Consider the following 26,031-nt stretch of genomic DNA (forward strand, 5'->3'; position numbering starts at 1 on the left):
CTAGTGGTGTGGCCTCTGATTTCTTTTTCAGACCCTTTTCCAATCATGTACCTCCATTCCTCTGATTAATTTTTCCAAATTATTTCCTGCTCTTAACTGGGTCTGCTCCTTGCTTCATGCTCTCTTTCTTTTCTGCTTTCTACTATTGAAACCCTATTTTTTCTTTTTTTAAAGATTGATTTTATTTTAAATGGACCTATAATGATTGTACATATTTCTGCAGTACAATGTGATGTTGCATACCTGTATAGTGTAATGATCAAATCAGGGTAATTAACAAGTCCATCACCTCAAACATTTATCATTTCTTTGTGATGGGAACAACAAAATCCTCTTCTCTAGCTATTTTGAGATACACAATACATTATTATTAACTACAGTGAACCTGCTGTGCAGTAGAGTACCAGATCTTATTCTTCCTACCTGTAACTTTGTTTCTGTTGACTAACTTCTCTTCATCCTTCCCACTCCTCAGCCTCTGGTGACCAATATTCTACCCTACTTCTATAAGATCCACTTTTTTAAGATTCCACATATGAGTGAGATCATTCAGTGTCTTTCTGTGTCTGGCTTATTTCACTTAACATAACATCCTCCAGGTTCATCCATGTTGTCATAAATGATGAGGCCTCATTTTTTTTTTTTTTATAACTGAATAGGATTCCATTGTATATATATTACACATTTTCTCTCTCCATTCATCTGTTGTGGATGCTTAGGCTGATTCCATATGTTAGCTATTATGAATAGTGCTGCAAGTAAACATGAGAGTGCACATATCTCTTTCCCACACTGATTTCATTTCCTTTGGATATAGATGCAACAGTGGGATTGTGGATCATATAGTAATTCTACTTTTAATTTTTTTGAAGAACCATTTTCCATAATGGCTCTAATTTACATTCCATGTTGGTTAATTACCAATATTGTGTAAGGATTCCCTTTTCTCTATATCCTTGCCAACACTTATCTGTTGTCTTTTTGATAATAGCCGTTCTAACTGGAGTGAGGTGATATCTCACCGTGGTTTTGATTTGTATTTCCCTGATGATTATTGTTGTTGAGCATTTTTTCATATACCTGTTGGCCATTTGTACTTTTTTGTTTGTTTGGTTTTTTCAGGGGGAGGGTTTGAGAACAAAGCTCAGGGCATCAAACTACCTGACTTCAAAATATACTACAAAGCTGTAATGACCAAAACAGCATGGTGCTGGCACAAAAACAGACACATAGTCCAATGGTACAGAGTAGAGAGCCCAGAAAAAAATTCATACATCTACAGCCAACTGATTTTTCACAAAGTGCCAAGAACACACTGGGGAAAGGGTAGTCTTTTCAATAAATGATGTTAGGCAAATTGGATATCCCATGCAGAACAATGAAACTAGAACCCTGTTTCTCACTCTGAACAAAAATAACTCAAAATGGATTAAAGGTTTAAATGTAAGACCCAAAAGTATGAAACAACTAGAAGAAAACAGGGGAAATGCTTCTTGACATTGGCCTGGGCAAAGATGTTTTGGGGGGTAAAACCTTAAAAGCACAGGTAATGAAAACTAAATGAGACAAATAGGATTACATCAAACTAAAAAGTTTCTGCGCAGCAAAGGAAACAACAGAATAAAGAACCCGCAGAATGGGAGAAGATGTTTGTAAATAATACAAAGGATTAATATTCAGAATATATAAGGAATGTGAATAATTCAATAATAAAAAATAAATAATCTAATTAAAAGTGGACAAAAGACATGAATGAGTATTTCTCAAGCGAAACCAAATATTTTCATTTGTTCTCGTCTCTGTGAAGCATTTGTATATTCCAAATTTAAGAAATCACTACACCTTAGCCTTTCTGTGGCCTTTTGTTTTAATTTCTATTTCTGTATATATGCCTAGCTTTATTTTACTCACGTGCTTTCATATCAATCTCTTGCTAGTGTATATACTCCTCGAGGGCAGGGACCATGTTTTATTCAGTGTCGTTTCAGGCACCTTGCACCATTCTTTGGACTTACGAGTTGATAAGAAGAATGTTGGTTGTACTTGTTCTCATGCACAGTTGGGAATCAGTGGAATAGTGAACATATTCTGTGGCCATTGTCCACATCTACAGCTCCCACCAGCTTCTTATAAATAAGCTGTTGACTACATGGGGTAGTAGGCATGACTAGGGGTGAATCAACTCACACCTCTCAGCTGAAATTTACAGTTGAAAAATTAGCCAATCTACAATCAGCAGAACTATGTTTTGGTCTTGTTATGTGCCAGGCATAATGTTATATGTTAAGGATGATGTGATTCTACTGTCATTTTCATAAATAAAGAATAGCACGTTTTTACTATTGACATGGTTGCATACTTGCATATGTTTAAATTATGTGTGTTTTTCCTCTTTGTGAACTTGAAACTTACAAGTATGATGTTAATATTTTTTTTACATTTGCAAAATTTTTATAAAATTGTAGTCATTATCTTGCATTTACTAAATACCCAAATACCAAGACTTGCTGTTTCCTATTGATGAAACATCACATTCTATTAAAACACAAAATGTTAGGGTATCTCAACATACTTGTCAAAGAAGAATATATATGCTTCAGTGTGTGATAGAGTAACATTTTTTATCATTTTTATTTCAGTTTTTCCTTAAAGTATTATAATTTTATACTTGAAACAAAATTTAATTTTTTGAGCAGTAATCAAAATGCATTTTATAATATTTTTGAGAAGTTTTGAAAAGAAGCAATATCTTAGAGATAACTTTTTAATTGGTGGTTACCTGGCCTTGTTTAGTACAAGTGATTTTGCTTCATCAGGCAAATGTTCTTATGAGCTGTTTTGAGAAATGTGCTATGCTAGCTTAGGGCCAAAGTTAACAACTTGGAAAGAATGTACCATTGTAGTGATGTTGAAATTATTTTTCTCCACAATACTTCATTTTTATCAGTTTTTAGCTGGTTGTTTGTAAAAAGGAAAAGTGGAATCCTTCAATAAAATGTTTCAATCAGAAGTAAGTTGTAAAAATTAAATATAATAGATTAGCAGACTATTTGGAGACTTATATTACCTTCACAGTTGTATTATTGGGAATATATATACAACAGTGTCCTTAATTGCTATTTTTAGATAAACAATTTTAACCTTTTTGTAATGTTGTAAGCTTATAAATTTGATGTTGTATTATATCAAACATAAGCAAAACTATTTGTGTTTGTTCCCAGAATCAGTGACAAGCCAGTTCAGAATCCACTTAGGGATTGCCTTTTGATCTTGTTCATAAGCCACCTTTTCTTAATAAGTCTTTTAAATGTTTCCTCATTTATTTGACTTTATACATTTTTGGGTGCTTGCCATGAGAAGGTAGAAAAATGTTAGAATTCTTTCTCTGTTCTCAAGTATTTATTATAGCTGGCATAGGACTTAGATTTTACACAAATGAAATTGGAAGCATTCTACACAATAACTTCCAAAAGTTCAGAATGTAACATATCTAATTTTTCAGATTTATCTGCAGCTTTAATTTAGTTTTTCAACAACGAACTAGAAGTTTATGTTTTGTCCACAATCAAATAGAGGTCAGCCTTACAGGATGGTTGATAAAGTAGAGCTGTATATAATCTGTAGTTTCTGTTTTTAGCACCTATTTCCAACAAAAATATAAAGTCGAGTTTCTAATTTCTTCTTTTTTAGTGAACATTTGTCTTGTGCTTTCACATTCTTTCTTCATGGAGAAAGTAATGTATGTACAAGTGTGGAGATTGCCCAACACCAGCCAATTTATTTGATCAATGAGGAGCATATACACATGGCTCAGTCTTCACCTGCACCATTTCAAGGTAAGTAAGTGGGATGTTCGTGCTCTCTACCCATCCACCATCACTGAGTGGATAGCTACCTCGTCCAGTAAAGTTTTGCAGCATGAGACATTGTCTTAAATGGACCTTTTTTTTTTTTTTTTGAGCTAGGTTCTCACTCTTGCCTGGGTCATAGTGCAGTGGCATCGTCATAGCTCCTTGCAACCTCAAACTCCAGGGCTCAAGCAATTTTCCGCCTCAGCCTCCCGAGTAGCTGGGACTACAGGCACATGCCACCACACCCAGTTAATCTTTCTATTTTTTGTAGAGATGGGGTCTTGCTATGTTGTCCAGGCTGGTCTCAGACTCCTGGCTTGAAATGATCCTCCCCCCTCAGCCTCCCAAAGTGCTGGGATAACAGGTGTGAGCCACTGCGCCCTTAAATGAATATTTTATAGTTAAGCATAAGGGTCAATTTTTAAAGAAAAAAGGAAAGACTACCATTTCACAATTAAGTAGTAATAGCTTGGTAGTTTTTTACTGAAGCCTATCACATATATAACATGGTCTTATGCATAGTTGTATTGAAGCATAAAAATGTAGAGAATTTCCTTCAGAATGAAAGAAGATTGATAAGTGTTTGAAAAATATAATCTAATGAGTCATTCACAAATTTTATAAATTAAAGGTTTTTATTGTGTTTGTTAATAAGATTTCAAAAATGTGAGGGCTTACAAAAGATTACTATACACTTAGTATTTTAAATTTCAGCCAAAATCAAATATCTAGAGTTTTGTAGTTTATGTAGTTTCTTCAGTGATATTAATATCTCTATTATTTTCTTTTAATTATAGACCAAATTAGCAATAGGTATTTGATTATAATTTAACTTAGTACCTTCATATTTTCATTAATTATCAGCTCTACCACCTAGATATCACCAAAATCATATCCTTTTAATCTGAGCATTCTAAATCTTTGTTTTGCCTTTGGAATTCAGAATCTTTTGTGAATAACAGTTTTACAGTGTTATAATATTAAGTTGAACCGTATGGAAAAAAATATTTTTTTAGAATTTGGTTTAATATATCATTACTAGAGATGTCTGGTTGAAATAGTAGTATATCACACAGAATATAATTTTTAAAAGCACTAATATTTTAATACCATGGTCCCAGACTTTTTTGGTACCACGGATTGGTTTCATGGAAGACAGTTTTTCCACCTGGGGTGTCAGGGGTGTTGGGGTGGGAGGTGGAGGTCAGGTGGTGATGCAGACAATGGGGAGTGGCTGTAAATACCCATGAAGCTTCTCTCACTGGTATGTCCTGGTTCCTAAGTTTCATGGAAGACAATGTTTCCGAGGCCGGGATGGAGGGGTGGCGGAGGAGGCAGAGCTCTGCAGCCTGGGTTCCTAACAGGCCACCGATGGCTATTTTAGACTCGACTAAAATATTTTACTTAGTCTGATAGCCTGTTATATGAGTGTTTAGCCTCCATTTTATTTATGATTGTTTTTGGTTTTCTATAAACTCTTCTGATTTAATTTGATGGAAGCATCTGCTTCTTGCCCTAAAGATAATTAAGTTTTTTTTTCTTTTTGAGGTAAAAAAGAACATTGAATCCTCATTTAACTGTGTCCTAATTATTACCTCAAATTCCCCCCACCCCTGCCCTTTCCTCCTTGCAACACATTTTAAGCTGTACTCTCACTAGTTGTATAGTGTGTGCATATTGTGGATTCTAAGAATTATTTAAATACTGTTTCCTTGAGGTTTAAAGTGCTAAGAACCATTTGACTTTATCTTAGATTTTATCATTGAAAATCAAAGCATTTATTTGTGGTAATAATAGAAGGCATCACTAGTCATGAACTAACTTTCTAACCTTCAAAGTTGGGAAAAATAATACTACAAATACCAGGTCCTTATAGACCATTTATTTTAAATCTTACTGCTTTGCCACTAATACCTGAAGTCATAGAAGACATTTGTGGGATATTATCCATCTTATTTTCATGATTGGTTTGGAGTAGGTAGATACTTAGGGCAAGTGCTGGCCTATAGAAAATTATCATGTACATAATTATCCAAATTAATGTGGGAATTTCCTAGAAGTATTAATGCAAAAAAAATTACCCTTGATTAACTGTGTTGGTTGGAGTCAGTATTTTTATCCCATTTGGGTCATTGAAAAATAGCAGAAAGACTCCAAGAAATATGAGATGTCTATATCTCTCTCTCTGGATTGATGTGACATATCATCTAGCTGTTTAAAAAAAACATCAACAAAAAAGGACATCCCATTTAATGACTATGCTGAGATTTTTTTTTTTTTAAATTAAGATTGAGAAAAAGCGACCTTTATCCCCAGAATAGTATTATTTGGAAGGTTGAAATACCCCAAGGCTAAGAACAGGCTGGGTTATTCACAGTATCATGTTAACTATATTTTTGTGTCTCACTCAGTGCAAATGACATCAAGGTCAAATACTGAAAGAAGATAGAGGATGTTGAGTCCTTTACTTTGAGTTAAACTAAATTTTACTTAGAGTTGTTTCATTAACAGACTTCTAAAATAATTATAGCTGAAATTATAACTAAGCATGATGCTTCAAGCTTTGCACATTAAGACTTTTCTGCTATTAGAAATTTTATTTATATATTATTCTTTGATTACTATAGATATGTAGGGAGTCTTGGGAACCATAGGAAGAGCATTCAAGTTTTTTTTTTTTTTAATTTTTAACTTTTTTTTACTTTTTATGGACACAGGGTCTCATTGTGTTGCCCAGGCTGGTCTCAAACTCCTGGCCTCCAGGGATCCTCCTGCCTTGGCCTCCCAGAGTGCTGGGATTACAGGAGTGAGCCAGTGTGCCAGGCCAAGTGTATTCAAGTTCTAAGCAGGTTTTAGGGTGTGTGTACTGAATGGTTTTCTTCTGTTATGGGAGATTCAGTGTTTACATTGTACAAGCTATTATTAAACAGATATGTATATGCTTTAATGTATGAATAGTTTATATATTGTGTGTTGATATAGTTGTCTGACCATGTAATACTATCCCCATTTGATTTCCTTCAAAAATCAATGTGAATTGAGAGGCATGTAAATAATAAGAAATTTTTAAAAATCATTCTTTAACAGGAGTTAGGAAATAAAGAGCAATATACATTAAGTGATGATATGCTTTAAGGTAAAATTACTACATCTGTAGTGTTGCAATTAAGTAGGAATTATTTCTCTAATGTGTAGTATGTTTTTCCTCCCCTCTGTAGTACTAGTAAGTCCTTATGGCTTAAATGGGACGCTAACAGGCCAAGCATACAAGATGTCAGACCCAGCTACTCGTAAGTTGATCGAGGAATGGCAGTATTTCTATCCGATGGTGCTAAAAAAGAAAGAGGAATTGAAAGAGGAAGAGGAGTTGGGATATGATGATGATTTCCCTGTAGCAGTCGAAGTAATTGTTGGTAAGAGAAAATATTTTGCCTGAAGAGCTTTATTCCATCTTCTTCATCTTCCTTAATTTAAAAAAAGATAATCATTCAGATTCATCAGAAACAATCTCCATGATTTTCCCATCTTTTTAAAAAATTCTCTTGACACAGGGGTATGTGCTGAGTAGTTACCTTGCCTGAAGCATCAGTGGTCCCTGTATTCCAAATGCCATTATCGTCGTGTTAGAACACATGTTTAAACAGCTATTAACTTATGAAAGAATGAAATTTATCAGTTTCAGCAAAACTTCACAGTCATCTCATTTTCACCTTTAAGCTCTGACTCTGACCCCTGGAGTAATGAAGTTGGCAGTCTGATGTGAACTCTTTCACGGGCCTGGTTCTCTTACTGTTCTCTTTTCTTACAGGTGGTGTTCGGATGGTTTACCCTTCAGCTTTTGTTTTGATCTCTCAGAATGACATCCCAGTTCCTCAGAGTGTTGCCAGTGGTGGAGGCCACATTACAGTTGGTCAGCAGGGGCTTGGTAGTGTGAAGGACCCTAGCAACTGCGGGATGCCTCTGACCCCTCCCACCTCTCCAGAACAGGCTATAGTAGGTGAGTATGATCCTGGAGTGTCTGGGGTGGAAGAGATCCGCAAAATCACGTAGTCCCCCTGCCATGGAACAGATGTAAGAAAACATTGAGACATTCATTCATGGTAGAAGAGATGGAGGTACTAGGGTAACTTGAGGATTTTATAAAATGGGGAAGGAAAATTTTAAAGAAAAGAATTTATGTACTTCAGCATTTTAATTGTGCCCATTTTAGTCTTTATTCTATTTGGACAATTCAGTTGTTTCTCTTAAGTTCTGAACACACATCTGTCCCTTTATGTATGTATTTTTACACACAGAGAGACTATAGACAAAATGCAGGTTGCTTTTCTAAAATTTTTAAACAAATTGAGAATACTAAACTAGAGAATGACTGAAGCCTTTGCCCAATGGCCATTGCCAGCCAGTGACAAGTCTTGGAAAATTTTTTCCCTATTATATTATAAAACTAGACTAGCACCCAGGAGCTCTGAATAAATACTTTGTCCTGTCAGTAATCTGTCTGCATTAATAATAAATATTAATTACATGGAAAAATTTTGACAGTTTGAACAGTCTTCCTTCATGGAAAAATTTGGAAATTGTTTAAATTGGGAGCATTTTTGCCTTCTTTGTTGAGTAGTGTATTTCCTGTATTAACTTTTTTGTTGTTGTAGTTGACCTCATTTTAATTGGAAATCTGGTCACTAAGGAGAGGATACTCATCATACTTGAGCTGAAATGAGATTATTTATAGGCATTTAATGTGGGCCAGGTTGGCAGGAAATCAGAGTAAATAAAGTCTTGGCTGCTTAACTTTGAAAATCAACTATCGAGCATGGTACATACTTAACATGGTAATTTTCTTGTGGATTTTATAAGACAGTATTTTGAAGTCTCTAGCATGGTGCTTGGCACACAGGCATTCAGTAAAATGCTCATGGTTAAGGAACATATTGTGGAAAAGCGTAGACTTTGTGATTGAACACACCTAATGACCTTATTTAATTCTCATACTTTTTATGAATCTATTTCCTTTTCTGTTAAATACATACTATATATGATTGTTTTACCTATTAGGTAATATACCTGAAAGTGCTTTTGTAAACGACAAAAAAACAGTAAATAAGTGGTAGTTTAAAAAATTGAAAGCAGTACTCAAAACTCCACTTTCAATGTACTTTATTGTTACCTGGAAAGAATTACTCAAATATAATGTGGGAGACATAGAACTGGACAACACAGTCTTCGTTTTTAAAAGCTATGTAGTTGCTGAGATGGTACAAAAAGTCTACATCCATCTGTAATATGGTAGAGCAGAGAATTTGGATGACCCCTTGTAAAAGGATATGTCATCAACCAATTTTTATTAAAACTACTTTAAACTGAAAAATAAAAAGTACTTTTATAGTCTTTTATAGTAATCATCATAGAGAAGACAGACATAGTAATGTTAACTAGAATTATCAGCATTTTGAAAAGTTTTAAATTCATATCACAGTTTGGATTTTTAACAATTGTACTACAAGTTATCAGTTTTTGTTTATCTGTTTTTTGTTGTTTTTGGTTTTTTTTTGCCTAATAGTTAGTGAAATTTGTATTCAGTGTAAAATTGAAGGCCTGCTGGGTACATGATGTCTTGACCTCTGATCAGTTCAGAACTCTAAATTTCAAAATGGAAAAACGAGAGGTTTTGTTTATGGTAGGTTTCAACATGGACTTCTCATGTTGAACTATAGATTTTCAGCTTCCTTCCTCCTTAACTCTATGTATGGTATTACCCGAGGCCTTGGATAAATAAATTGCCTGATGCTGCCTCCTTCCCTAAAACAAACAAACAAACAAACAAAACTAAGTAAAAGCTGCCGGTATCCTTGTAGTGAAACCAACATGCCCGAATTTTCACATCATAGGATGCTGAATTACAGCCTAGAACTCATAGCGCTGCATCAGAGAGAATCCTGATCAGCCTTGACATTCTGTAGTTGACTGACATTGAACATTGCAATGTTTTTGACTGCAATGACTGACATTGCAATGTTTTTCTAGGTACTGGACAAAGTGCCCCGTAAAATGGCCAGGATTTTTCTAGATTAGCAGGGGGACTTAGAAGGACAAATAGTTTTAGTGAAATCACTCATGCTTTATCTGGATAGGTACATACATGTGCCTCTTCTGTTTGATATATAGAGGTAATAGGGAGTAACAACATTTAACATGCATTTAATAACTTGGAGTAACAAACCTTATTTAATTCCTTGTAAGATATCACCCACATTTTAGTTCAATCATTAAGTGCTACTGAAAAGTGTTAACCTAATTTTAATCAGAAAAGTCTCTCTGGCTTGTTTTCCCCTATCCTCTGCTTTTTTTGGTTATAAATTATTTCCTTATGGTACCGTGGGCATGTGATCTCTTTAGCTCTAATGTAGATTGTTTTGGGGAGAAGTCTCTGTTATCTACTTCAGTTTATTTCTTCAGTTTGCCTAGTTCTAGAATAGGCATTTGAAAACCTATTATTGTAAAATTGAAATGAATTCATTTGCACCATGAGCCAAGTTAGGGAACTTTTAAAATAAAAGGTAGCAATGAAAGACAAATTTCTTATCTTCTTTCATTTATCTCATTTGTAATAAAACAGTACTTTTGTGGGGGACAAGAAAGCTTCAATTCCTTAGCATGTAAGCATTTAGTTTGTGTGTGTGTGTGTGTTTTCTGTTGTTGTTATTTTGCTTTTTTAAAAAATAGAGGTAAGCGTAACCATTCAGCCCGTATAATGATTGTGTTTCATTGGTACCAAGAATATCCAGTTTGTGTTATAAAGTTGTTTCTTTATTTTCCAGATAGGAGTGGAGATTTTCCAGAGTGCTTAAATTGACTGTTTTGGCTAAGATGTTTTGTATCACAGTTCTGTGGAGAATAAAACCAACAACCAACAATATATTTATTAAATAAATCAAAGTAATTGAATCAGAATGTATTAAATACTATTGGAAATTGACTTTAGTATTTGTCTTGTATGAGATATAAATAGTAAAAAGTCATAAACAACAACCAGTATCATCAGTAATCATAGTGGACATAGTTGAAAGAACTGGATTACATATCAACCGTAGTTGGAAAAACTATAAGTGGATTTATTAGAGAGAAACCAGTGAATTTTTACTCCCCTGATATAAAATGTCAAGATAACCTCTTTCAGTGTTTTAGTACTAAGCTTTTGTAAATAGTGTCAGGCATGAGGACAAATAGTTCTACACACAAATTTGAAATTTGACCTTGTTAAAAGCTTTGTGCCATTCAGTTCCTTGTACTCAGGGCACTGTGTGCTGTTGTTTTATAGCCATTTAGCTAGATGAGCATAAAGCTCCCTCTACTGTTTGTTTTGCCTTGAAAATTATTTATTGTGTTGGGTTTAAAAATAAAAAACAATCAATGCATGTTTGCCTCTTTAATATTGTGATGTATAAATACAGTGCCAGGGGGAAAAAGCCATCCTGACACAAATTTTACTTAGAGCTACAGATGGTGTTATTGCCAGAGAGTAGGGGCAAAGTTACATGAATGTGAGTGTCAGCAATTAAAAAGTATATTTATATTAAATAAGATAAAAGTCTAGGTAATAGGAAACCTTTTCAGAAAATTCTAACATTCCAAATTGTCTTTTCTAGGGGAGAGTGGAGGTATGCAGAGTGCTGCCAGTCACCTAGGTTCCCAAGATGGGGGCATGATAACTATGCACAGTCCAAAGAGATCGGGGAAGATTCCTCCAAAACTCCACAATCACATGGTCCATCGAGTCTGGAAGGAATGCATCCTCAATAGAACCCAGTCCAAGTATGTTTCTGGATCATGTCTGGGTCATGGTGTAGTAACCATCTCCTTGGTTGCTATATGAAGATGGTGAATGACATCACACTATTGTGTGACCAAACTTGAGAGGTCATTGGATTGGTATTTCATCTTTTTGAATGTAATAGAATAAAATTCAAAACAAAGATGTTAAAATTTAGACATTTACTTTACTTGATTTGATTACCCAGGAAGTTTTTTACGGTCCTGGTCATCTAAAGATTGGCATGCTGTTGATCTGATATTTTTCAACACAGATGGCTCAGAGATTCACCCTGAGTGTCAGGACAGTAATAAGCAGGTTTGGTTTTTATTTGTAATACCAGTGTATGAATGCTTCCCAATTACAAAGGGAAACAACTTTCTTTGCTGATTTACTATTATACACTAGCCTTATGTTTAATTGACAATACATTTTTTAACTAACCTGATGACAGTTAGAGGGATGTATATTATCTGCTTTGCTTCTGTTTGTTAATTTTGGAAAACGATGTTCTTTTCCTTCTCTGTCTGACTTTTTTCTTTCCTTTTCTTCCCTCCCTCCTTGCCTTCCTTAACATATTTTTGTGAGCCCATTGCTCGGTGTCTTAACACATTTTTGGAAAAAAGGAAGAATTGATTCTAGGAAGAGACTGCTGGTGATTATTTTAATTGCCTAAATGATAGTGACAAACAGTAGTCGATAAATACTATTCCACTTATCAAGATTTATGTAAACATAATCAGCAGTTTTATATCTGTTTTTATATGAGTGAGATGTCTACTTTCTTGACTGATGCAAGTAGACAAATGAGTCTTGATTCTCTGGAACAGAATGAATATAGACATTCTTGTCAATAAGTGCTAATAACTCCATTCATTTGGAAGTTAATTAAATGTTTCTTAAGTGACTGCTGTTCAAACTTTTATATACAGATTTAAAACCTGTCCTTTGGCCCCAGCTTTTAGCAAATTCATACCAAATATTTATTGCCCAATGAATTGGTTCTAGAATAGGCCACTGAAGATACAGAAAATAAACTCTAAAATAATTGCAGTGGAAAATCACATTACATTGTAGAATTAAAAAGCTACTTCTAGTTACTTTAAAATGATCCTTTCCTTTAGAATAATTGGTATAGGTATTTTTACTTCTATCTGCAATGCCTAGATAATTTCCAAGTTAACATTTTCTTTTTCTTTTCCTTTCTTTGATTTCTGTCACTATCACCCTTATACCTCTAAAACTCTAACAGACTGTAGCCCTTCTATCAGCAGCACAGAACAGGGAAGTGAGACACCCAGGAGGGTGGGAGAGGGTGGAGAACAAGAAACACTGCAATAAAACATCATTGACACTTTGCAGCATCCACTGTAGCAAAATCAGCAATCCAGAAATAATGCCCCCACATTCTTATTTTCATTACGTAATAACAACTATCTACTTTTTGCCATACTGAGTGACATGTAGGATATATTTTTGTTTTCTGTTTTTTAGTTCACATTAAAAATGGTAGAGTGCTGCCCTTAAATCCTAGTAAATATTATACAGGTTGAATATCCCTTATCTGAAGTGCTTGGCACCAGAAGTATTGGGGATTTCAGATTTTTTTTTTTTATTTTGGAATATTTACATATACATTATGAGATATCTTGGGGATGGGACTCAAATCTAAATGTGAAATTCATTTATGTTTCATATGCATATCTCTGAAGGTACTTTTATTACTCTTATTCAATATTTTAAATAATTTTGTGTCTGAAACAAAGTTTATGTACATTGAACCATCAGAAAGCAAAGGTGTCACTATCTCAGCCATCCTGTGAACAATCGGTGATGGTTTGGCATCACCGTCTCCTGATTCTGAATTTATCTGCTACCGATAAGCAATCATTTTTTACACCTATGCACACATGAGTAGTTAATAGTAAAAACTATGACATACCATTAATACAGTGAAAAAATGTGTTCGAGGTAACTAAGTGCACCGCAGTAGCCTTACCAGAATGCACGCATCAACTACTAAACAACAGCAGGCTTTCAGTCTCCACCTCCAATGCTGTACCGTAACACCTTTTGGGGACACTGAATAAATTGTATATTGTATGCCTATATTTTGCCTGTAACTGTCACGTGAGGTCAGGTGTTCAATTTTCTTATGGCATCATGTAGGCTCTCAAAAAATTTTTGGATTTTGGAGCATTTTGGATTTTAAATTAGGAATGTTCAACCTGTTGGAGTTTTAAGAGTGATTTAAACAATCTTTATCAGGGGGTGTATAATTTACAGATGCTATGGAAAGGTAATTTTAAAAGATAGGTTATTTCTACATAACTTAGGTGACCTTTTTTTATATGAGCAACAACTAATAATGCCAGATATTGTTTAATTGCTATATATACCACCCATGTTAAAATGTGCAGTCAACTTAAATAAAAATATTTTGAGTCTTCTACTGCATAGAACAAGTAGTTTTTTTCTTTTGGTTGCTCAGAGCTATATATCAGCTGGATGCCATTACTATGTAAAATGTCTTCAACTCTTTTAAACATTTTTCTTCCCAGGGGCCTGAGTATTATCTCATGTTTACACATAAGTCACATTTTTAACCTTTTTAGGAGGAGCCAAATGTCAACTCCAACTCTTGAAGAAGAGCCTGCTAACAATCCTGCTACTTGGGATTTTGTGGATCCAACCCAAAGAGTCAGCTGTTCTTGTTCCAGGTAGGTAGTTAAAAAAGGCAAAATAGTAGTCAAATAGAATGATGGCACATTCAGTGGCTCGTCTCCTGGCCTCACAGGCCAGCTCTTCTCTGTGTTTTTGTTTTGTTTTAAATCTCCTTCCTCCTCCAGTAGAGAAGAAAAAGATCAGTCTATTCTCATATGCAGATGATACAATTTTATTGTCAGAACTCCAAGCTTATTAGATAACTGGCCCTGTTGACAAATAGCTCCCACAAAATTTTTCCAGTTAACTACTGCAAAGCTAAAAGGCATCAGTTTGACAAGACAATCCAGAGCCCTTTAAAGAACTTTACTCTTAACTTTAAAGTAGAAATACATATTGAAAACAGGTTAGCCTAAGTTAATAGAGTTTGGATTAAATAGATTTTCTGTAGAGAATTTGTTTTGTTGGTGGTAGCGGTGGTGTTTTTTGATGACTGAGGCAGGCATTTGGTCACAACTGCTAAAAGCTAAAACGTAGACATGGTACCTTAATTGTCCATTCATTTAGGTCTTAGGATAGGGCCCCAAATTGTTTTCTGTAGAAAATTTTTATACTCCTCCTGGATATTCCTTGACTTACTCCTTTTGGTAGTAAAGAATCTTATTGTCATGGATTTTCATTAGGGTCCTTACTTTTTTTTTTTGAGATAGGGCCTTGCTCTCTCCCCAGGCTATAGTGCAGTGGTGTCATCATAGCTCACTGCAACCTCAAACTTCAAACTTCTGGGCTCGAGAGATGCTCCTGTCTCAGCCTCCCGAGTAGCTGGGGCTACAAGTCTTATGCCACCACATTCTACTAATTTTTTCTTTTTTTGTAGAGACTGGTCTTGCTGTGTTGCACAGGCTGGTCTAGAACTCCTGGCGTCAAGTGATACTCCTGCCTCGGCCTCTCCAAGTGTTAGGATTACAGGCGTGAGCCACTGTACCAGCCCGGGGTTCTTATATTTTTTAAGTGGATATAAGTCTCATCCACCAGTTCATTTGATTGTTAGAGCATGTGGTGATGATTTTCACTTACTGAGCAATTTTGAGTAGCTCTGCTTCTAAAGTGTATATTTTAAAATTTGATACTGTTTAATATTTATAAAAAGTTCAGTTGCGATAAGCCTATTTAGAAGATGGCCATTCATTCTTCTATTTTAGATCAGGGGTTCTTAATGTGGCATAAGTAACTTAGCTTCAGGATAGGAGGTGGTCCATATGCCCCCTGAGAATATGTGCAAACTGTCATGTGTGTGTACTTAGGGAACAGTTTTGACACCTTCTTCCTGTTCTTCCCTGCTTCTTGAGTTGATTCTCTTTCATCAAGCTCTGCTTCGGTAAAAGCCTCTTGTTGAGAGATGTTGTAAGGATCAGCCTAATGAAACTCATGATTGATTTTTCAGGGAGCTCATTTTTGAAGAAGAAGTTTGCTCATTAAGGGTTCTCTCTCTGAGCATGTGAGAACCTCTCTCTGGTCTTAGGAGATAGGTATGGTATACTGCAGCTGAATACCTGTTTCACTTTTGTCTCTAGGCTGCCGTGAATTGTGTGACAATAAGTATTTCCCCATTAACATTGATATATAGACAGCCCACAGCCAAGTTATGGCCCACCTTTAGCACATACATAGGATATAAATTGTAGTGCATTTAATTTGTGCCTTCACCTTATTTTTTCCTACTCTTTTCCTTAACCCAGATTTTTTTACTTTTAAAAAAATAACACTTTTACTGATTTATATGACATTTTTATTAGCTACCTGGAATTATTTTTTTTATCACTTTAGGTACAAATAAACAAATAATGCTTTTTCTTTTGTTTTCTGGAATTATTGCTTTATTTCCTCACCAAATTCCTATACATTCTGGTCTTTTTTATAGCTGTGTGCATACCAGGGCACTATTCCATTGGCTTTCAAATTTTTATCCCTAGACCTAACTTTCACATAATCTTAGGACACCTTTAAGAAATATCCTTAATATTGATGTGTCTTTCCCCACAAACCAGGTACCCAGTTGCAGTCATTTTTATCACAACTTTCCCTTCTCAGCCTAGAAACTTGATCATTTATTTTTCTTCATTTTCTGGATCTAGTCTGTCAGTGGATTTCACAGTGACTTCCTTTGAAATATCTATTATGATCCTTTTCCCTCCCTTGTGCTTTTAGCCATGGTGTATTTCTATACTGTTTGGCCCTTCTTTCTACCACCCATCACCAGTATCGTGGGCCTGATCTTCCTGCTGCCTGCTCCGGTCAGGTTCCTTTCCTGCTCAGAGATTTGCCACGCTAGTCTCTTAACCTACTGGTGCATTCCTCATTCCAACCATTTTGCAAGGTAGCTGTGTCATTAAATACAGTTGAAAAAACTTGACTTTATACGATTATCCACTTTCAAAAAGTTCTTGCTTTGAAGATGATACCATAAAATACCTATCAAAGGACTAGTATGATTAAATGCTCTCTGAGAAAATCCAAATTAGAAAGTTTTGCATAAAATACTTTTAGAGACTAGGTTTTAAATAAGCACCTTTAGAAGGTATAATTGAGATGTTTTCCGATGAGACATTCACATGTTACTGGGGTACCATGCCCTTTGGGCTTAAAGACAAGACGTCAGGAATTTTCATTTTATTTTTTTTAGAGTAGCAAAGACTTTGGCAAGAATGTTTTCAGATTGTCTGTTGCAAGATTACCAAACCCATCATGGAACGGTCCACTCCTCTCACTGTTTAATGGTCTTATGGAGCAGAGCAGGGCAGCCATCCTGCTGTCCCACTAAACCATCCCATTATGCCACACAAATCCGTTTTACTGCCCACTAGGGCATCATTTAGTGCAATGCAGCAGTAATTTAATGCCACCCTAGTGGCCTCAGAGAGTTACTACTACACCGGCAGGAGAGCTCACATTTTTCCCTGGGAATGATTTATATATTGGGAAGAACTGGCTGACCTGCTATATAACTTTGTTGTACAGATTAAACCTTGGCATCATCTAGTGGGCCCTTACTGAGCTATTTCTCACACCTGTGCTTGCCAAGAAGTATGTTAGGATGTGAACAGACTTGGTGTTCCTGCTTAGCTGGTGCAGGTGCATATGTGTATGTGTGTGGTTTTAGTGTTCACTCACAACCTTGTTACTTTTATCTCATTTTAATGTGTGTCTGCAAGATCCAAAGTTGTCTTTTATCCCTTCTTTTATAGGTATAGTAGCATATAAAGTTTCTAGTCTTAGGATTGACCCACAATATCTTAGTTCACACTTTGAGGGCGAGTTGCATAGTTATTTTATTCCCAGTTTATAATACTACAAGCCATTATAAGCCATTCTATATTAGAGTTGGTAGAGTGTTGTAAAATAGAAATTGGAAACTTTTTCTTTTTTTTTTTTTTTTTGGCAGATAATCAAGACTCTACTCTTGTGGTTTTAAGATGTAGTATGAGTAGGTTATCTGAGGCCCTCACCAAATTTTAGTGATTTGGAATTTTTCAAATTGCTAATTTGAAATTAGCAATGTATTAATTTATATTTCTTGTTAAGTCCATTTCTTACCTGCTTAACCTGTACGTGATTGATTCTTCATTTTTCATCAGGATGTATTGCATTTTTTGATCATTATAAGTATAATTAAAACCTAGAGCCCTTTTAGATGTATTAATTCATCTAATGTGTGCTTTAAAAGACATAAGTTTGTCAGAGACACCTCTTTCGTAATGTTATAATGATGCGGTTATTTTTATCTGTGTATTTATTGACTTGATTTTAATTCTCATTTTAGGCATAAACTTTTAAAACGTTGTGCAGTAGGACCCAATCGACCTCCCACAATATCTCAACCAGGGTTCAGTGCAGGACCATCATCATCTTCATCTTTACCGCCTCCTGCTTCTTCTAAGCACAAAACAACAGAAAGACAGGAAAAAGGAGACAAGTTGCAAAAGAGACCCTTGATACCATTTCACCATAGGCCCTCTGTGGCTGAAGAGTTATGCATGGAACAAGATACACCAGGACAGAAACTAGGGTTGGCAGGGATAGACTCCTCCTTAGAGGTGTCTAGCAGTAGGAAGTATGATAAGCAAATGGCCGTGCCTTCCAGAAATACAAGCAAGCAAATGAATCTGAATCCTATGGATTCACCTCATTCCCCTATATCCCCTTTGCCGCCAACACTCAGCCCTCAACCACGAGGTCAGGAAACGGAGAGTTTGGACCCACCATCTGTCCCTGTGAATCCAGCCCTCTATGGAAATGGGCTAGAACTCCAGCCATTGTCTACTCTGGATGACAGAACTGTTCTCGTAGGCCAAAGACTGCCTCTGATGGCAGAGGTCAGCGAGACAGCCTTATATTGTGGGATTAGGCCGTCAAACCCAGAGTCATCAGATAAGTGGTGGCATAGTTATCATCTCCCATCCAGTGATGATGCTGAGTTCAGGCCTCCAGAGCTCCAGGGTGAGAGATGTGATGCCAAAATGGAGGTAAACTCAGAGAGCAGTGCATTGCAAAGGTAAGGTGACTCTCTGCACCACCCACCTACCACCCACCAAAAAGGCATGGGCTCCCTCCCATCTCTCCCTGCTAAACCTTCACATCCAAAGTGAAAGCAGGCTTTTCTTCGCCATTCTAGCCTCTACATATAGAAAGTGTTTAAAAGTCGAATGCTTTGTTTAATACACATGTCATTTAAACATTCTGGCACATAAAGGTCTCATTATGGCATTTTAGTACACTCAGTATGTAGTTATTTTTGGCCTACTGTTTGTTAATTAAAAATAGTATGGCTTTATTAGACTTTCCATATTGCTGTCAGCACTTTGTTTGTATGTTGACACTTTTGAGAAAGGCTTTGCATGCATTTAGGTGTGTATCATGTCTAGTAATAACATTTATAGTGCTTTTGAGCCACCCGTTCTCATGAACACCATACACAGATTATCTCATTTAATCTTCACCATAACCATATTACTATATCAATTTCATAACTGAGAAACTAGAGTCATACAGTTAGTAAGTGACACAGATGGAATTTGAATGTAGGCAGTCTGTCCTGCGAACCCATGCTCTTGAGTTGAATCCGTGAAATCAGAGACAAAGACGTGTATTCTTGATGAAGCCTACTAAGTTTTATTTAATCATGAGTATAATCTCTAAAAGCAAGTGACTATACAGGTGAACTTCTAGTTTTGTTTTAAAGTTCAGTTTAAGCTTTATAATGCTTTAAGTCATAAATGCTGCTCTTTTTAAAAAAAGAAAGTCAATCGTTTTATCTTGTTTATCTTGTTTAAATTATCATTTTCTCTTTTTAGACTCTTAGCACAACCTAACAAACGGTTTAAAATCTGGCAAGACAAGCAGCCCCATATGCAGCCAGTCCACTTCCTTGACCCATTGCCTCTATCACAACAACCTGGAGACAGTTTGGGAGAAGTCAATGACCCATACACCTTTGAGGACGGTGACATAAAATACATCTTTACAGCCAACAAGAAATGCAAACAAGGGACGGAGAAAGATTCCTTGAAAAAGATTAAGGTACCATCTAACATGGAGTGCAGCACGGTGTGGGTTTCTGTCTATGTCAAGACAACATGTATGGGAAGACTTTGGAGGCAGAATGTTTGAGATAGTCTTGCCTGATTGCTCTGTCCCCATATTCATGCTCTTGGTACTATTGTATCGAACAGCGTATTGTTCTTTTTTATGTCATGGCTCACCTTTGTTTAAAAGTCAGCCGAACATAAATGAAGCCTCATATTTTCCAGGCTATAGCTTGTACAATGCATGTTTCCTCTCATATGCTAATTCTTGTTGGCCTATGCTCCCTGCTTATTTCTTTTTAAATATTATTCCAAAATATCCAAAATGTGAAGACAAAATGTTGATAACAGTATCTACTATTTATTGAGCGCTTATTATGCTTACTGTGCTGAGCGCTATACCTGTATATTCTCTGGATTAATATCGACACTACCCCTAGACTGTCAGTATTAATTGTACTGGTTTCATTGTCACAAAAATGAGTACTGGGTGTGTGTGCTGTCTTTAGCCTTAAATTTGAAGACATTCTAAAATACTGAGCCACTGAAAGAGGTATTCTTGAGAGTAAAGGAAGTAAGACAATTTGAGAGGCCAGTATAGTTCAGGGGAATGCTTTTCAGATTCCTTTACAGGGATTTGTCTAGATCCAGAAAGCTTGATCTATAATTCAGCATCTAAAATGTTATTAAGAGCAGCTTTTAACACCATGGCAGATCTGTAATCAAATGCCACCAGTACTGTTTAGGCATAAAACACTGATTCACTCAGAAAACCCCGTAGGATTGAGGGGAGAGTGGGGGAGTTCTTGGTTCTATCTAAATTCCAGAGAAAGGACATATCTTTTATTTCCTTTGGTTGCATAGACCATGGTTTATCATACTTGTGCTCATAACAAGTTCCATTCTACCCTCTAATTCTTTGTGTTCTCCCTCATATTCCACACTTTGGGTTGGTGTTCATGTGTTTTGTTTGGCTGAATTTATTATACAGTCAGAGGATGGATTTGGTACCAAGGATGTCACTACACCAGGTCATTCCACGCCGGTGCCTGATGGGAAAAATGCCATGTCTATTTTCAGTTCTGCTACTAAAACAGGTGTGTACAATGATTATTTGCCTCACTTGGATTATTGCTAAAATGAAATGCGAGGGAGTTGCTTCTCTATTTGAAATTATATTCTTAGTGTAATAGCAATAATTTGATCTCATCTTTAATATATTTTTAATAGTTTGTTTTTCAGTTCCTTTCAAAACTGATAAGCATATTTGGAAAAAATTGTCTCTAAATTTAAATAAAACTATACGGAAAAAATTCACAGGCAGGTCTCGTTCATTGAGATCCGTGTCCTCTTCTCACTCCTTTTTGCTTGATGAAGTTGTTCATTCTGTTTCTTTTGCCTTCTTTCCTACAGATGTCCGGCAGGATAATGCTGCTGGCAGAGCTGGCTCCAGTAGCCTTACACAGGTGACAGATTTGGCACCTTCCCTGCATGACTTAGACAACATCTTTGATAATTCCGATGACGACGAACTGGGGGTGAGTCTGCTGTAGCTACACATCTAAATGGGAGGACTTTATTTCAGAGTCTCAGTATTTCTTTATGGTTTGTTTTATTGAATTTGGGGGCTCTTATTTTAGGTTCTGAGTGTTCTCTTGCATTTTGTTTATTGATGGCTCTTTTTCATTAGTGTTATTGCAGTTGTAAATATTGAAATATTTCACATTTATTTTGATAAATTCTTCTACCTATCATGGGACTATGATGTAGTCATAGTAGAAATGTATTATGTAATCCTTTTAGATGAGATTTTTAAAATAATACCCACATAACTTTTTATTTATCTAATAAGTTAAAGGTTAGTCTACATTTTGAGAGATGCACAAATATCATACTTTTTAGGATCATGACATCATGGTGGGAAAATAGTATTTATATATATAGAGGTTAAATAATATAAGGCATCACATGATTAAAGGGAAATTTAAGAAAAATCATAGTTCTTTGGAGATCAGCTGAGCCAAGAAGAAATTTGTTTCCTCATCCCCCTAACCTATGTCTACATTTGGGTAAATGTAAGTGCCTATTATTTCTGGGGGACCTAGAGACAGGTAAGATAGGCTCTGTTTTCAAAGAAGTCAATTTTTAGTTCATTTTCTTTCAGTTATTCACTTACTTATCTCCCTATTCATTCATTTTACATACATTTATTAATCATTTGATGAGTAATTCCTTTGTGGCAAGTACTAAGGCTAATCATTGAGGTTACAAATGTGACTACCTTACTGGCCTTATACTTGAGACGCTCAACAGACCTAAGGAGAAACAGCTTATAAAGTTACAGTGTACTTACTGTATTGAGTGCAGTGATAGACCTGAATCTAAAGATGCTGGACGTGCAAATACGAAGTGATAAGGGAGCAGTGTCTCAGTTAAGCCTTGAAGGTTAAGTACGGATCAGATTTCTAAAGCCCAGGAACTTTAAGATAAAATGTACCTAATTAACAGATATTATACACCATTAGTGTTATAAGTACTTAGAAGATGATGAGCTAGCTCATAATGGCCTTGAAGAATGAATGTGGAAAGACTGACATCAGCGAGGCAGGGAGGGACATTAGTTTGAGTGTAGAAAGAGCCTTAATTCAGCAACAGGATTGAACTAGATTGGCTTTTGGGGATAATGGATAGACCATTGGTCTGCTTTCTGATGGTGATTAGGGCTAGGAAGGTTTTGGCCAGGCGGAGGGCTTTGGACTCTACTGATAATATGTTCCTCTGAGGGTTGCTGAGTGCGTGCTATTTTTTAATCAATCTGATGTGTAGAAAACAAGAGTCCTCTATTTGGTAGTTTTTGTTGGATTGGAGCACTGGAATCTGGATTCATACAGTGGCTACATGAAGGAAAAGGACATGGCAACGTGAAAAACTCTAGTAGAAGAAATGACTCATTTTTTTATTGATCCAGGCATTGGAGATCCTTTTGAACTTGACTATCTACCGAAAGCCACGAGCTGCCTGCGATTGGTTTTAATGATACTAGGGGTTAGGTTAGGTTAGGTTAGGTTAGGTGCTTTGGTGATGATGATGGGAACAAACTGTGAAAACAGAGGGAATCACAAATCAAAGAAGTAGAAAGAAGAGGGCAAAAGCCAACACTATGGAATGGCCCCATGCTATTTACAGCCACTATCCCTAGTGATTGCTGTCTGTGCTCTGGGCCATTGAACTTACTCTCTGTATACATTATTAGTTACTATTGCACTTACTGAAGAAATGTTTACATTTTTGGAAAATATTTTTAGTAATGTTAATATGCAAAAGGATGGTTGGATGTTTTTAATAGAATTTTTATTTCTCTGAAATGAGTGTTTCTACTTTGATTTTTAGTCTGGCATTTAATCACATGAACAGTTTACCTTAGAATCTCTCCCTAATTCCTCATACTAGTAAATGGAGTTGGGAGGCTGTTGGCTGAGTTTTCATCTCTTCTGTCTTTCAATTTAATTTTACATTTCAACTCTGACATTGTATAAGTATAAATAAATAAAAGGCCTTCCACTTGTAAGAATCCTTTTTTTGCTTTATTTTATTTCATTTTATTTTAATGTCACCAATTCATTTGATCTTAAAGATAATCTTGACTAGGAAGAGACTTGATTTGTTTTGAATAACAGATCAGAGGAAAACATTGTATATATTTCAGTAATTTTATGAAATAAGGTAATTTTTTGTAAAGATGAATAGTAACTGTCAAAATACATATAGAAGATACATAGTTTGTTGTGGTGAAAAATAAAAAAAAAATTAATCGCTTTGAAGGGCCTGAGGTCCAATCTCTTAGTTGCCTGTATCCAAACAGAAGGGAAACCAGACCAATTGCCAGTTACTGCTGGAAGCATCACCCTAATGTAATCATTGTATCCATGAAACTACTCTTCTGTTGACCAGAAGGGAAGAACTGCTTAAGACTGGCAAGCTCTGCTTCAGTGGCATAATCTGCCATCATGAGATCCATGAAAAAAGTGCAGTCAGTCATTTTTTCATACTTGTAATCATCTCTTTTGTTTCGCTGCTGTTTTTTCTAGAAGTTCACCTAGTGAATGCTATGTAAGGAAGCACCTATCAATAGGCACATGCTAGGAAATATTTGACTGCTGCCCTACTTACATACAATTGTGTTATTCTGTTTTAATAATAATAATCTGTTCTTAGGCTGTATCACCCGCACTACGCCCACCAAAAATGCCTGCAGTTGGGACAGAAGACCGACCTCTTGGAAAGGATGGAAGAGCTGCTGTTCCTTACCCACCAAGTAAGTAGAGGAACTTGACTGAGCTTTTCTTGGGCCACTACCTGTAACTTATGTATAGTGTTCTCACACTCAGTGGTGCTTTATCTGAAATTCCCCTCCTTTTTTTTTTTGCTTTTGACAGTATTCTAACTATGAATTAAAGTTGATGTTCCTGAGATGGCACACAGTTAATCGTATATAGAAACCATCTTAATTTGAGTTTCTTTTCCTTTGTTTTCAAATTAATAGTCCTTTCGTAGTAGGATAAATGCTGCTCAAGTAATTTTCAGAGTGATGTTCTACTATGAGATTTTGTGTAAAATGTTTCAGTTTTCAGAAATTTAATTCACTCAAGAATATTAAATATTTGTTTTCAGTGGTCATTTTCAAGATTCACAGTAAAGTTTTTGTGTTCCCTTTTGAGATCAGCTAGCTTTTTATATATGCTGGCAAAAAGAGAAACCTCCTTTTTTCTAGTATATTCTTTACCTTAGAAACCACATTATTCTGCCAGGGAAGAGAAAGTCAGGATAGCTTATGTGGATACTCTGAAGCAGAAACATAATCCCATTGCAAATCATTCTTTAAGACCTTCTCATTAACTTCAGCTAGTAATGAGAACAAATTGAGGGGAAAAACCACCATATCATAGGGATGAGTCAAAAAGTTTTATGAACCTGTAAATGTAGTCCTGATTTACTCAAATGTAAAAATGGGAAGTATACAGAGATTGGATTTTGACAGCTTTAGTGGATCCATAGATTTTTAAAATATGCAAAGCTTTCTCAAGCATGACATGGGTGAAAATGAATAATGATAGCCAGCCAGTTGCTGTAGTTTTTTTAATTAAACATTTTTCTTTTTTTATTACTCTGCACTGCAGAATTTTGCAAACTTGGAACTTCACAGATTAAAAGAAACAGTATTAAAATGGATACATATGGAATAGGTCAGATGAATGAATTTTTTTGCCTTGTATTGAACCTGTTAATCCTTTGCCCCTTTTGACATGAAGTGATATGTAGTATTATGAAATGTTAAAATATCTGATAACTCATCCAAGGTTATTTACTCAAAAACATTCTGCTAGTTGGTGTCATTGGAAGTAAAGTATATTGTGTGCTCTGTCTTTTCTCTCATTTTTATCCGAAAAGGATTTGTTTTAAAAAGAAAACTACTCAAAATTTTATGATAAACTACAGGTCCTAAAAACTAAAGAATTTGAAAGATAGCACAGAAATATTAGCACTGGGAAAATCCAAATATATGAGAGTCAAGAGGATCTTTTTAATGTATACAAAGTATGTATGTAAATGTGTGTTTGTGAGAGTATATGTGTGTGGGGCGGAGGGGTGAACATTCATGCAGTGTTTCCTCTCACGAAATCATGATGAAAATAAGCCTGGCAAGATGTTTTCATCTTCACAATCGCTTTTTTGGATATTGAGGTACAAGACAGATATATTATAAATGTAATGTCTAGAACAGCATTGTCCAATAGAAATATATATAAGATGAGCCAAATATGTAATTTTGCATTTTCTAGTAGCTGTGTTAAAGAAAAATAAGGGAAACATGTGAAACTAATTTAAGTAATATACAATGTTGTATTTAATTTAATGTATTTAAAATATTATAATTTTTACATGTAATCAGTATAAAATTACTGAGATATTTTACTCTTTTTTTGTACAAAGCCTCTGGAATCCAGTCTGTATTTAGACATGTGGCCCAGCTCCATTTGGTCAAGCCCCGTGCTGAGTGCTCCATAGTCACATGTGGCTAATACATATGGTGTTGGAAAGCACAGTTTCGTAATTGTTCATCTGT

The 26,031-nt window shown here is 35.6% G+C and overlaps 1 protein-coding gene across 2 annotated transcripts in view; it reads left to right on the forward strand.

Moving 5' to 3' along the window:
- Positions 1-26,031, forward strand: part of MED13L (mediator complex subunit 13L) — a 264,709-nt gene that overhangs the window by 197,906 nt on the left and 40,772 nt on the right. For both annotated transcript variants that reach the window (XM_045535049.1, XM_045535051.1), the window contains 10 exons: positions 3,691-3,836; positions 7,070-7,264; positions 7,660-7,848; positions 11,498-11,663; positions 14,277-14,381; positions 18,146-18,877; positions 19,677-19,902; positions 20,899-21,004; positions 21,321-21,445; positions 24,123-24,222. In XM_045535049.1, the coding sequence (XP_045391005.1) occupies positions 3,691-3,836; positions 7,070-7,264; positions 7,660-7,848; positions 11,498-11,663; positions 14,277-14,381; positions 18,146-18,877; positions 19,677-19,902; positions 20,899-21,004; positions 21,321-21,445; positions 24,123-24,222 (2,090 nt within the window). The remainder of the gene's footprint in view (positions 1-3,690; positions 3,837-7,069; positions 7,265-7,659; positions 7,849-11,497; positions 11,664-14,276; positions 14,382-18,145; positions 18,878-19,676; positions 19,903-20,898; positions 21,005-21,320; positions 21,446-24,122; positions 24,223-26,031) is intronic.

The sequence above is a fragment of the Lemur catta genome, chromosome 21 (assembly GCF_020740605.2).
Source record: "Lemur catta isolate mLemCat1 chromosome 21, mLemCat1.pri, whole genome shotgun sequence".
Taxonomy (NCBI): Eukaryota; Metazoa; Chordata; class Mammalia; order Primates; family Lemuridae; genus Lemur; species Lemur catta.